The following is a 14,701-nucleotide window of genomic DNA, read 5'->3' as shown; positions in this document are numbered from 1 at the left end:
AGATGATTTTGTGTCGTAATTATAGAGCTTGGTTTTACACATGTCTTTCCCACCAGCATGTTGTGGAGCTCAAGCACCTAAATGTTTCCGTCCTTGTTATGTCCTGCCTCCAAGAGACCTCTCAGGTCGGGGAAGTGCTGGTCACACTTACTCTTAATAGAATAGCTTGCTTTTGTTTAGTGAGTAACTGTAACTAGAAGAGTGTTGAGCTTTGTGGCATTGGGACACAAAATAGCGGTTGTTAAGAGGAGTTTGGAGGAAGTATGTAGAACTTTTTTGTTTCGGACAGGCCTGTGCGGGCTACTCTGTGGTGGATACTAAGCCTACAGTTTAGCTTATGCTGGTCACCCATGCTTCCATGAAATTGTACAGTTTGGGGAATCAATAGATTGTCACTTCTGTGGCAGAGGTCAGTGAATAAGGCAATACCAAGAAAATGATAAAGGCCAACTATAGGTTAGCCATTGTTTTTAAAAAGTAACAACACATATCTTAATGGCAGTGTTTAATGTCTTTACCTCATGTGAGTAAAACCATAATTCATGTGTCTTTAAAAGTGGAATCTATAAAGTGGAGGGTATGGTTCTAATGAATGGGGTCTGTTAAGCATGCTTTTCCAGACTCCTAATTAGCTTTACATTTTCTAGAAGAATATTTTTACTTACCAAATTAAAAGACCTGTTTTTATAATGATCACAAATAAGTTATTCATCTCTCTATTCCCCTTCTACTTTTATTTATCTACTAGACCACTTTAAGTGATGCATTTGTTTTTATTTTGTATATTAACAGGTGACAGTTAAAGGATTTGAACCTTTAATTCAGTTTGCCTACACTGCCAAACTGATTTTAAGTAAGGACAATGTGGATGAAGTGTGCAAGTGTGTGGAATTTTTAGGTGTACGTGACATTGAGGAATCCTGCTTTCAGTTTCTCAAATTTAAGTTTTTGGACTCCACTGCTGACCAGCAAGAATGCCTAAGAAAAAAATGTATCCCGTCACACTGTCAAAAAGCAGACCTTAAATTTTCACTTTTGGACCAGAGGGATTTAGAAATTGATGAAGTGGAGGAATTTTTGGAAAATAAAAATGTCCAGACTCCTCAGTGGAAACTGCATAGGTATCAGGCAAATGCAAAAGTATCATCTCCTCTGCAAGACAGTGCCAGTCAAACCTGTGAATCCATGTGCTTAGAAAAGGATGCTGCTCTGGCTTTGCCATCTTTATGCCCCAAATACAGAAAATTCCAAAAAGCTTTTGGAACTGACAGAGTCCGTACTGTGGAATCCAGTGTCAAAGACGTTCATGCTGCTTCTGTTCAGCCAAATGAGACATCTGAAAATGAGTGTCTGGGAAGAATCCAGGACTGTGCAGATCTGCAGGTGATTTTGAAATGTGAAGAAAGTAAATTAGCAACAGAACATGAAGAAACCAGGAAGAAAGATCCTGCTTCTCAGTGCCCGTCAGAAAAATCAGAAGTGACTCCTTTCCCCCACAATTCTTCTGCAGACCCTCATGGGCTCTATTCTCTGTCTCTTTTACACACATACGACCAATATGGTGACTTGAATTTTGCTGGAATGCAAAACACGGCAGTGTTAACAGAAAAGCCTTTGTCAGGTACAGAGGTTCCAGAGGAGAAAACATTTGGTGAAAGTCAGGATTTACATTTGAAATCTGACTCTGGCCCCAGGGAAGACAGTAGCCTTGCCTCCAGCGATCGGAGTAGTGTGGAACGAGAAGTGGCAGAACACCTAGCAAAAGGCTTCTGGAGTGACATTTGCAGCACAGACTCTTCTTGCCAAATGCAGTTATCACCTGCTGTGGCCAAAGATGGTTCAGAACAGATCTACTCACAGAAGCGGTCTGAGTGTCCCTGGTTAGGTATCAGGATTAGCGAGAGCCCAGAGCCAGGTCAGAGGACTTTTACAACGTTGAGTTCTGTCAACTGCCCTTTTATAAGTACTCTGAGTACTGAAGGCTGTTCAAGCAATTTGGAAATTGGAAATGATGAGTATGTTTCAGAACCCCAGCAGGAACCTTGCCCATATGCTTGTGTGATTAGCTTGGGAGATGACTCTGAGACCGATACTGAAGGTGACAGCGAACCCTGTTCAGCCAGAGAACAAGAATGTGAGGTGAGGGGAAAATGTGTGTGTTGCTAAGTCCTTGTTTTACCACTGTTAATGGGGATTCACTCTGTGTCAGCTCTTGTTGCACCACTAGGGACGTAGGAGCAGGCTCAGGGAGGGGGGATGAAACCCACAGACAGTTATAAAACTGTGTGAACAGTACCCAAAGAGTGTGACGAAGTTTGAAGGACTTCTGTGTTCATATATTTCAAGCAAGTATATTTATGTTTGCCCTGGAGTGGATTCACACATTGGCTGTTTAACTGTTTAAATCAAATACCATGTCCCAAGAGGAAAAAAAATAATGATTCTGTGATTGTTACATGGTAACTCCTGGAAAAATGCAACATATATTCCGATCTTATTCATTGCCACAGGATCTCTGGACTAGTCACTTAGCAGTGATTTAGCAGTGACTAGGTGTGGGCATGTGCCTTCTAATGCAGAGTTTTCTTTGCCTTAGTTTTTCAGAGTCATTAATTTTTTTCTTATTTTCCCTTAGCCATTTCAGCCATTAATTTAATGTCTTAATAATTTGGTATGAGTTACATGTAGCTGGTATGGTATTAACCTTACCAAGCATGATCTGTGTACTTTGTGTACAAATGTTCATATTTGATAACTGCTTTTTTTGTAAAACATTACCATAATTCCAGTAATAATAAAGGCTTGTTGGTTCTTTATCATTTTCTTTAGTTTTCTAGCTGTCGGATGACATGAGTTTAAAAAGGGGGACAGAGGTTCTTTTTTTTTTTTTTTTTTTTACCCCCCTTGGCTTTGGAAGGAGGTTATTGGTGATTTAATTTAAGAAGTAATATGAATTCATGAGTTATAGCTGGAGATTTGTTTATGGCATTTATAAATCCAGTGTTTGGAACTATGAAAAGAATGTTAAAAAATAAGACATTTAAGAAATTGTAAAACATTTTGTATAACTAGTTTCTCTAGTTTGAAAGACAAGTAGGTTGCCAGAGAAACTTGATCAATGTTTTATAAGCATTTTTGATAATTAATATAATTGTCACACAGTGACTATTTAAAAAAATTATCTTCTCCTTTTTCTCAATTTAAGTATGTTGAAAATGACTTTAAAATATTCATAAGGCTTTTCTAACCATTTCTATATTGGAAAGTGAAATGTGTAGATTTTTAAGTTGAGTTACGTGAAACTATTCTCTTGACAGAAAACTTAATTTTCTGAAATGCTTTAGAAATTACTAGTGTAATTATACCAGTGTTAAATGAGTGCTACACAGTAAAATAAATCAAAGTACAAAATAGATTTTTTTTTTGTTTGGTTAAACATGTTAGAAACACTTTAGAAAGAGGCTTAAAGATATCTGTGGGGTATTAACATACTCTAGTAAAAGAACTTAAGTTCTCTTTTTTTATTTTAAATGCATGAATATTTGTGTTAATATTTTTGATGTGCTAAAAAAATGTGCTCTCAATTTTCTTGTCTTCTGAACTCTCTAAAATAGCCTAGAAATATCAAATTATCATTCTTTATTATAAGGGATTATATAGAAATCCGAAATAGAGGTCTATTTTTTTTTAAGTCTAAATGAAGTTCTCTGGAAAATATAGGTGTGTATCTTCCTCTTCCTAGATTTAAGTATAACTCCATAGTACGGCAACAATTACTAATGTTTATTTTACATTCTAGGTAAAACTGCCATTTAATGCACAACGAATAATTTCACTCTCTCGAAATGACTTTCAATCCTTGTTGAAAATGCACAAGCTGACTCCAGAACAACTGGATTGTATCCATGATATTCGAAGAAGAAGTAAAAACAGAATTGCTGCACAGCGCTGTCGCAAGAGAAAACTTGACTGCATACAGAATCTTGAATCAGAAATTGAGAAACTGGTAAGTATACAAGTTTCTTACTTAGATTCCACCACATCCATTCATTCATTCTTTTTTATAGCGGAAATCGCTATTTCAATTCCTGAGTCAGATATAATGCTCAGAATTTACCAATTTTGAGAAAATATATGACATTTTTAGAAAGCTTAAGAAATAAGAAAATGAGAGTTTTCATAGACTATTTTACTTATGTGAGTATTCTACGTGTTTGGTGTGATATGCTATAATATGTAAATTGAGAACTATTTGTGGGCGCTGTTTTTTAATGATACACAAATTAAGGATAATTTTACTGTCTACCTAATTCTTTTTTTTTTTAAGATTTTATTTATTTATTTATTTTAGCGAGAGTGCGTGAATGAGCACAAGATAGCACGAGGGGGGGCCCCACAGAGGGAGAGGGAGAAGCAGGTTCCCCCCCGATCAGGGAGCCCAACAATGTGGGGCTTGATCCCAGGACTCTGGGATCACAACCTGAGCCGAAGGCAGATGCTTAACCAACTGAGCCACCCAGGCGCCCCACTGTCTACCTAATTCTTAGTGGTTGAGTAAAGATTAAAGAAATGGTGAAACACTTTAATCTCGTTGTGCGGTGTTTGGTGTCTATAAAAGCTAATGTTTTAGTCGTTCGTTTAAATGAACTGTAGACTTGAATAACTTGTTTCGGTTGACACCAGAACAAATAAAACAACTTGGATCTTTCATCTAAGGGTAAAAACTCATAATGCTGGTATAAATAGAAAATTTAAGGTCTAATGAGACTCTAAGTGAGAAGAGTGCTTACTTTATTGAATCTTCTTATTTATTCCAGCATCAAAACAAATTAATTGAAAAATGGACTAATTTGCACCCAGGTTTCTGTTTCCTAGTGGTTGGTGGAAGGAAGCATTGTCTGAAACAAGACAGCTGTGGTTAGAGACAGCAGGGAACCAGCACCTAGAAATAGTAAAAACATTCTTTGAATATTTGGTTTTGAGTCTTTGTTAATTATTGGTGAAAGTTTAAAATTATAATTGTAGCAAGTCTTCAAGCACAAACATTCTAGCTATGAAGAGCAAGCCTACAGCAACATTTTAGTAAAAAGAAACAACCTGTCCAGGAGATGCATCCTTGTTTTATGCTGTACCTGGTTGTTATGATAATGTTGTGATTTCCTCTATTGAATCCATCTTTGCCCTCATCACAGAAAAACAAAAGCAAAAATAAAAAACCAATCTGTGCCTTTATATACCTTCAGAAGAGTGGATAAATAAAAACTTGCTCATATATTGTGGTCAGTACCCTGTTCACCTGTTACATTAATTTGGACAGCGGCTGTTAAAGAAACCATCTGAAGCATGAGTGAATGACTTAATGAATGCATTTGTTGTAAGGATACAGGCGTGTCTCATATAGAAGCCAAAGAATGGAGCAGGCCTTGTAGGTAGCATAGAACAAGGAAGTGGAAGACTGCCAGGAACCCAGAGAATCTTCTCTCCCAGCCCGTCCGTCTGCACCTGCTCACGTGGAACTCCACACAGTGGCTCTGTGTACCACTAAGTGCACCTGGGAAGAGTGGCTGCAGTATGGCTCCTAAACAGTTTCGCTCTCCTCCAGGGTCTAGTGCAGACGGAGACGACAGTTTTAGTTCTAAAATTCCCAAGGAGGTGAACATCTAATTGGCTTATTTCGGCTCAGGTGCCTCTTCTGTGACGAGAGAGCAGGGACAAACAGCAGCAACGTGGCTGCCGAGAGCCCACCTCCGGGCAGACAGAGCCAGTAGCCTGCCAGGGATCTGCTCACCCGGATGTGCACCAGTCCGAGCTCAGCCCAGTCCCCGTCCTTTCCCCAGTATCGCCTGAGAAGACATGCTAGTTTTTTTTTTTTTTTTTTTTTTAAAAAGCAGAGTGACTTGCCTTGTGTTTTAGCTTCCTTGAACTCTGCCTAGTCCTTCATACTGCTCACAGTTCTAGTGATTTATACGGGTTCGCTCCAGTTGCAAAGGGTAAGGGGCACTTGTGAAGTTCAGTCTTACCACCAATGTCTCTCTTAGGTGAAAATAAGCAGAGAATGTGCTGCTTACTAGCTTATAGGAATAAGCTGGCCCTTTTCCTAGAAGTGAAAGAATTTGAGCCTTAAGGTATTTTATTAAGTTCACTTGGAATTTAGACCCTGGTTATTGGGCGATGTTATGGGTCTTGTGTTTTGTAAAGCGAGAAGGACCAGCGGTAGTTACAGCTACACTTCTATCACAAGTTTGCATTTAGTGGTATGGGGAGTTGAGAATATGGAGGACTGCGACAGATTTGTTTTTGTTTTTTTTTTTAATTAAGAGGACACTCTGGAAACATGGCAGTAGACAAGCAGTATTTCCCAGTATTTATAGTCTGGGTGGTATTTTAGCAAACCTATTTAAGGGAAATTACTTGTTTCATAACCAAACAGCCCATGTTAATATAGCCAGTAACTGATTAGGTTAACATATAAATAAATGCACAGTAAATATTGCCCTGGTCTGGTAATATTCAGGTGAAGGGTCCCATATTTTAGTAAGTTTTAGTCTTTGGCTATTGGCTATAAACTTTTTGCAGTTTGTCCTAAGAGTAATAGCATAATAGACTGGATGGATCAACACATGAAAAAAAGTGTTTTGATTACAGTAAGAATAGTGATTCTAAAATGTCCTCAATGTGGGTCCATAGAATAATGATCATGTATTAAAAAACACTTTAATAGTCTTAATGTGCTGGGAAAGCCAAAGGGTGATGTTAGTTTGAATTCAATAAATCAGTGAGTTGTATTTCTCAATAAGAAGTCCTGTCAGAATCTAACTAGAACCTTTGAAGAAAAAGAAAGCTGTGTATTTATTTGGTAATAATTTATTTGATAAATTGATAGTAATTACTTCTAACATTTAAAATTTGATAGTCTATTAGAGGTTAGGTATTGATTTGGCATTGCATTTACTATAAGGATTTTGAATATGTATAATCTACAAACCAGTAACATACCATAACCAATAAACAAAGTTCAAGAATCATTCAACTTCTGTTATGTGTTTGGCTTACAAAGCTCTTAATCTTTATGGGATTCTTTACAAGGTCCATGTTTCTTTTTTCCTGGAACATTAATTCAGAAATTAGGAAATAGTATGTTTCTATACCATTTTGACCTCAAGGAAAGGTAACCCTGAAATGAAAGGAACTTTGCCTTTAAAGAAAAAAATTACCAAAGTGTATTTCTCTTAGATGGCATCAAATATTGATTGATAGCAACTTACAAGTGATCAGAAATCAGAATCTTGACAAAAGCACTTGAATTCAGCGTTGAGGTGTTCAGACATCACTTTGTTTCATTGCCCTTGTCTATTGTGATGGTATAGGAGTACAGAGACCTCATCTGTCCTTAGTGTTGTGCATCTTGTGGGGAGGGTTGCATTATTTTATTAAAAACAAACCTGTTCTAACCCGGGTTAATAATAAACCACATGCTGCTCACTGCTCTGCCCGCATGCACACTGCCATCTCCAGACACACCCACTAGGCCCTTCTGGAATTTGCCCATTTGCCCTTCTGTGATACCTTTAAGCAGCACATCTTGAAATGTGGTCTGTGGACCATTGGCATCAGAGTTATCTGGAGATGTCCCTTTAAAAATGCACTTTCCTAAAAAAATAATAGGAAAATAAAACGCACGTTCCCTCAGTCCCACCCCAGACCTGTGGGAGGGTACCAGAAGCATGCATTTTATAAATGTTTCCAGGGAATATCTTCATGCACGTTAAAATTTGAGAGCCTTCTGCACTGGGACACAGAGTTCAGACGGAGGCTGTGGGGTCAAACAGCTGGACGTTCCGCCTGGCTACTTGGTGGCGTTGTGGCCTGGGGAAGTTATTTTACCTCTGAAACCCACATGCCCTCACTGGTGATACGGGGATAAGGATAGCATCTCCCTCAGGGTTGGTGCAAAGATCACATGCCATCAGGAGTGGGAAGCTTTTTGTATTGCTCAGGACATGTTCAGGGCTCAGTAAATCTTAGTAGTTGTATTTTTAAATAAAAGTAATTCTCTCATCTTTCTCTGAGCATCTGTCAAGCATATTAAATGTTGTGCTGGGTACCAGGAAATCAAAGATAAATGAGAGAGAGTCCTTGCCAATAAAATGCTTATATTCTCACAGGGAGCCAGGTTTATGTGTGCTCATGTTTTCTTGAGATTTGTTTTCCTCCCTTGCATTCTGAAAATTTCAAGCTTTCAGAAAAGTGAAATGAATAGTGTAATAACCTCATGTTGATTAAACAATTATTGACATTTTGTCACATTTGCTTCTCTGGGCAGATGTGTGTCCCTGCTCTGGTTGGTTGGTCTGTCTGTCTGTCTTTGTCTCTCTCCCTGTCAGTCTGTTTTGGTCTCTAATCACAGTTGGTTGATCTTGGTCTCACTGTCTTTTCTCTCATGGTCTCTATTGCTCTTCTTTTATTTTCCGAATCATTTAAAAGCTAACACATTATTACATTTCACACCTAAATGCTGAAACATGTATCTCCTAAAAAATAGACATTCTTACATATCTTTGCCAATATATTTATCACACCTGAGAAAATTAATAAATCCTCAATATTGTATATACTCCCTATTCAAATTACTCATTGTTCCCCAAATATATTTCATATATACACTTTTTTCCCCAGACTAGGGTCCAATCATCACAGAACACATTTGGTTATGCCTTTTTCGTTTCTCAATCTAGAACCCCCCACCCACTCCCTTTTTAAAATCACAATAACTTTTTAAGAAGTCCAGGTCAGATTTCTCTAAAATGTCCCACTTTTAGTAATTGTCTCATTGTTTCCCTTGGTTTTAACTCATTCCTCCATTTCACACAAACTGCGAAAGTTTAAGTCGTTGAGTTGAAATGAAACGTGAATTGGCACTGTGTCCTTTTATTGCATTGCATGGTGGGTCACGCGCTGTCACGGTGTCCCACCTGAGCAGATGGGAATTGACCGATCATTTTCCAGGTTATATTGTTTGCCTCTGTAATTGTTCAGTAATCTGTGGAGTGTTACTTGGGTCCTTTAGGAGCATCCTGTTCCGCACTACTCCTACATTTTTTTGTTTTCTAGTGTATGTTGGGGGCCTTTATAGTGGATGTTGCAAAATAGTGACTTCTCTCATTCTGTCTATTGTCCCACGTACACTCATGCTTAATTATTTTTATTATTTATTTTTTTGGTATTCCTCTTTTATTTTTTAAAATTTTTTAATTTAATTTTTTAAAAAATTTTTATTTATTTGAGAGAGAGTGAGCGAGAGAGAGAGCACAGAGGCAGAGGGAGAGGGAGAAGCAGGCTCCCTGTGGAGAAGGGAGCCGATGCGGGGCTCGATCCCAGGACCCTGGGATCATGACCTGAGCCGAAGGCAGACGCTTAACCAACTGAGCCACCCAGGTGTCCCGGTATTCTTCTTTTAAAAAGAACTTTTCTTTTTTCCTGTTTTCCCTCCCTCCTATCACACTCCCTTTAGTGTCACTATGGGCTCGGGGATTAATTTTTTCCTAATTTAATTTCTTCCAATCCATAATAGTCATTAGTCTTTTTGATGTTGATATTTTTTCAAACTTGGCCAGAGAGAGCCCCCTCAAGCCAGCTGCTGTGTGACCCCATTAGTGGTTCTGTGTTACCTGGAGTAACATGTCACAGGCTCACCTTGGACCTCCCATGTCCCAAGATTTGGAATCATTTCTTTCTCCAAAATTCCCTGAGTTCTTTTAACAGGTATTCAACTTAAGAAAGCATCCTTACTGCTGGAGTGTTGTTCCTTCACAGCTCCTTCAGGGGACAGAGCTGGGAAATACGTGTGTGTGTGTGTGTGTTTGTGTGTAAAATCATGCATACATTCAGTATGTGTATCATGCTTTGATAAATAAAAGTAAAAAGTATAATAGAAATCACGAGTTCATGTAGATATTTTCAATAAAAATTTAGCAGTATAGAGCTTTTCTCTTTGCCTCTGTTTGTATTTTATTCTCTTTCCATTACAGGGAAAATCTTGGCTCCCAGTTAAATTAATACATTTTCTGTTTGCTTTGTGCAAACATATATTTATAATCTAATGACTACATTTATATAAGTATAAAGCAAACAGTAAATCTGTTGTTAAAGTAATAGTAAATATAATTATATATATTAGTATAAAACAAATAGTAAATACGTAATAGTCACAAAATTACAGCATCAATAATACTATTAACAGTAAGCAGATGGAGTAAAACTTAAGATTTGTTTGCCCTTTTTTGTCTTTAAATATATTCCATAGTATTGAAGTTTAAAGTTTAAAAATTGTTTGAAGTAATTTTTTGTCTATGCTAGCAATTTGATATACGATGAAATTAATGTTTCTGTTTGTATTTATTACTACCATTTACTTTTCACATCTTTTGTATAATTTTTGCATATATAAAACATTGATACGATTCAGAAGTTAAAACTATGTTTAAAAAAAGCTATACTCCAAAGTCTTGATCCCATTCTCTCCCTATACCCTATTTATAGTTGTTTCCTATGGGTGACTTTTTATTAGTCTCTGAATTTTTTCCTTGTGTTTCTTTTCTAAAAACAGGTTAGTACTTTATGTTTATTCTTAGTACCCTTTCTGCTACATAAACATTCTATATATACTTTTCTGTATTTCACTCTGTTCACTTAAGAAGTGATTTCTGGGAGGGGGGAGAAGAAGTGATTTCCAGGAAGTATTTTCCCTAGTTCAAAAAGGTTGTCATTCATTCATTCATTCATTCATTCATTCATTCAGAGTGTGATGGGGAGGGGGCGGAGGGAGAGAGAGAATCTCAAGCAGACTCTGTACTGAGCTCAGAGCCTGCTGTGGGGCTCGATCCCATGACCCTGAGATCATGGCCTGAGCCAAAGTCAAGAGTCGGACACCCAGCCACCTGAGCCCCCCAGGCACCCCGAGGTTGTCATTCCTTTTACAGCTCCGTATTTTCAACTGTGACTATAGCACAGTATCCATACCGGTTTCTTATTGGTGGACATTTGGGACACTGCAGTGAATAACTTTGTACATTTTTTTTTTCGTGTTTAAGGAGATGTGTCTTTAGGATAGATTCCTAGAAGTGGGATTGTTGGATCAAGGGTAAATGCATATGTAATTTTGTTAGATACGAATAAATGCTGCTCAGTAGAGGTGGTAGCATTTTGCCTTCCCACAGCTGCATCTGTGTGTCTGTCTGCCCACAGCCTCAGCGAGGAGTTTGTTGTCAGCTTTGGGTTTTTTCCCAGTCTGATAGTGACAGTTGGTATCTCATGGTGACTTTTATTTTTGATTCTCTTATGAGTGAAATTGAGCATTTGTATTTATGCTTTTAAAGGCCACTTGTGTATTCTCCGAACTGTCTGTTTAGACGTTTTACATCATAAGGAACCATTAATCACCATTTCCTAGTAGTGAGTACTCTTTAACCTAAAAAATTGTCACTGTCAGCTAGCCCTTTTGGTACCAGATTCTTTCATTCCTTCCTTCACTGGATGAGTTATATTTAAAATCGTGGATCACTACATCAAAAACTAATGATGTATGGTGACTAACATAATAAAATTAAAACAATAAAACGTATTTTTTAAACTTATGTTTGAGTGAATATTGCATACTAGCTATTGAAAATGTGGATTTGGATGTAAATTTGTTGTCATAAAATGCAGAATGGCACCAGAACACCAGTTTTATTTTTCTTATACATCTGTGGTTAAAGCCACAGTACCTCAAATTTGTGCTTTATACGATTGTATTATAGGACAATTAAAATATATAATAGAAATAGGTAGAAAAATTAAAATATATAGTAGAATTAGGTAAAATATATTTTAGAAATAGGTATATTGTACAAATAGAAACATATTGTAGAACAGGTGTATACAGGAAAATTAAAATGCATTGTAGAAATAGGTAGAATCAGCAAAAAATATTGTAGATGCTGGTAGTGAGTATGTTTAGGAGGTATCTTTAATAAGATACCATGAAGTGATTAAGTTGAATTACTTTTATTTAATGAATATTATCAAAGTATATTTGTGTTTTAAAATTAGAGTGAAATGGAAAAATCAGCTAACTGCCTGGAAACTTATTCATGTAGGAGTTCAAGTTCAGAGGAACCGCTGGGAGCATTTAATTTATAGAACTAATCATGGTAGAGTTCCAGGGTTGTACCTGTTGGTATTAGCTGTAAAGAAGCAAGCCATCCTGTTGGGGACACACAGAGTATAGTCATGTCACCCTTTATTTAGTGGGATAGGAGTAGGGAGAATATTTAAGGTCATATCGGTGTTTATCTAAAGGTACAGAAGTTATAAAATATTTGTCATCTTTGTAGTATCTGTAGGTTTAGTAGCAGTTCTGATTTCTGGGAGAAAGCTTGAACATTCATTAATTTGCTTAGCCATGTTTAATTTAAAAGACCAGTCAGCAGTTAACATTTCATCTCTTGGGGGCGCCTGAGTGCCTCCCTCAGTTAAGCAGCTGCCTTCTGCTCAGGTCATGATTCCGGGATCCTGGGATGGAGCCCCACATCAGGCTCCCTGCTCAGTGGGGAGTCTGCTTCTCCCTCTCCCTCTGCCTGCCACTCCCCTTGCTTGTAATCTCTCTCTGTCAAATAAATAAGTAAAATCTTAAAACAAAAAACAAAAACCATTTCATCTGTTTCTGTTTAGAATGGAGACTCATCCAACTTCGATAGAGGAGTCCATGGCTGAGTATTGTGACTCAGGAAAAATACTTCTTATTTTCTTCTGGAAGCTTTGTTTCCATCCTCATTTGGATTGGTTTCTGGGAGGCCATAAAAAGAAGTGGGTGCTGATTGCACTATATGTGTTCCTTTTTGGGCTCCTGGGTGGCTCAGTCGGCTAAGCATTTGCCTTCGGCTCAGGTCATGATCCTGGAGTCCCAGGATCGAGTCCCACATTGGGTTCCCTGCTCAGCGGAGAGCCTGCTTCTCCCTCTGCCTCTCACCCCACTTGTGCTTTCTGTCTCTCTCTCTCAAATAAATAAATAAAATCTTAAAAAAAAATGTGTTCCTTTTTGGGCAGGTAGTGGTAGGCTCTGTTCTTGCCCTCTAGGCACCTGTGGACTCATTTTATCAGAAGCCTACAACTGACAAACTTTCTGTAACCAAAAATACACTGTTGAACATTGATCTTGGTTTTATTTATTTATTCATTTATATATATAAAAATATATATATTCTTGACCTATACCTATCTTTTCAAAACAGAACAATTGTATAAAGATCTGAACAAATTGGAGAATAGTCGACAATATACAATTCAGTACTTTGGGGCACCAGGTGGCTTAGTTGGTTAAGCATCTGACTTTGGCTTAGGTCGTGATCTCAGGGTCCTGGGATCAAGCCCTACGTCGGGCTGTCTGCTCAGTGGGGAGTCGGCTGTCTCTCTCCCTCTGCCTGTGCTCATGCTGTCTAATAAGTAAATAAATAAATTAAAAATTTACTACTTTATATTCACTGCACATTTTCTCAAAATATTAGATGGCCTTGAAATATTTAAAAACTATCAGTAATTGGGATTCACGTATAATTTTTTTAGAAAAACTTTTACGTAAAACAGTAGCAGTACTTTTGTGTAAAGTAAATATCTTTTTACCCTTCTAGCTATTTTTATTCCAGAAAAGAATCTATTTAAAGGATGGTCATTGTGGATTATCACTCTGAAATAAACCGTCTAAATGTTAGTTTGCAACCTCTTCTGCTCTCCAGAGCCTGCCAGTGAGCAGAAAGCCAAGAGAGTTGTCATAAATTGCACAGGAGAAACCTTTGACCTTCTATCAACATTTATTTACTCTTAATTTATAAATAGCTTTTTTATTTGGTTTCCTAGCTCACACTAGGTAGGAAGCAATACAGTGGTAGAATAGGATGGACAAGGTGGGACAGTGATGGAAAGAGATGTAGCAGCCACAAGTGATGGTGGACAGGAAAGCAGAAGCCAGGAAAACTTTTGAAAACATTCTGTGGTCGACTTTCCTGTAGGGATAAAAAAATTAAATAGTAGTAATAACAGCACCAAAAATAATAATTAAGAAACACAAAATTCCTCCCCAGATTCTTCACACTTTAGTAACTCACTTACTACCTTTCTGACTCTGGGCATGTTAAACTCCGAGTCCCATCTATGAAATGGGTTCATTAGTACTTAAATCAACAGAGTCATTGTGTGAATGACATAGTTGAGATTGCACATCTGAAAGCATTTAACACAATATCTGGCATGAAGTAAATGTTCAACAAATGGTCCTGCAACGATTTGAGTTGCAGTAGTTATGATGAGTGCATTTGTATTTTTTTGGTTGTATTCCATCTCATATGTCAGGTCCACATTTGTTTACAATCTGCAAATCCAAAAAGGTCTGAAAACTTGGCAAGTTTGTCATAAACTATTTTGACCAGAAAACTGATGTAGACTGACATCAGGCTATGTCCTTCTTTCTCGCACTTTGTGCGTAATTTGATATTTTAATGTGTTTTATTTAGAAAAGTGAAGATGTTTGACAGTGGGGTACTGCCCCAAACCCTGCTAGAGGGGTTATATGTGCATCCGCATTGTCTTCCTAAAATCTGAAAAATTCTGAATCCCGAGATACATCTAGGCCTCAGAGTTTTGAGGGATCATGGGCCTCTGAGGTACT

At 37.6% G+C, this 14,701-nt stretch overlaps 1 protein-coding gene across 5 annotated transcripts in view; it reads left to right on the top strand.

Annotated features, from left to right (window-relative positions):
* The window catches only part of BACH1 (BTB domain and CNC homolog 1), an 85,414-nt gene that overhangs the window by 24,207 nt on the left and 46,506 nt on the right, over nt 1-14,701 (top strand). For 2 of the 5 annotated variants that reach the window (XM_078054409.1, XM_078054419.1), the window contains exons 3-5: nt 793-2,139; nt 3,800-4,006; nt 4,352-4,594. In XM_078054409.1, coding sequence (XP_077910535.1) covers nt 793-2,139; nt 3,800-4,006; nt 4,352-4,540 — 1,743 coding nt within the window. In that variant the 3' untranslated portion in view covers nt 4,541-4,594. Of the gene's footprint in view, nt 1-792; nt 2,140-3,799; nt 4,007-4,351; nt 4,595-12,711; nt 13,256-14,701 lie in introns of those variants that run through there. The other 3 variants (XM_078054470.1, XM_078054428.1, XM_078054502.1) reach the window with 2 other exon arrangements.

This window comes from Halichoerus grypus, chromosome 1 (assembly GCF_964656455.1).
Source record: "Halichoerus grypus chromosome 1, mHalGry1.hap1.1, whole genome shotgun sequence".
NCBI lineage: Eukaryota > Metazoa > Chordata > Mammalia > Carnivora > Phocidae > Halichoerus > Halichoerus grypus.
This window is presented reverse-complemented; position numbering and strand designations above follow the sequence as displayed.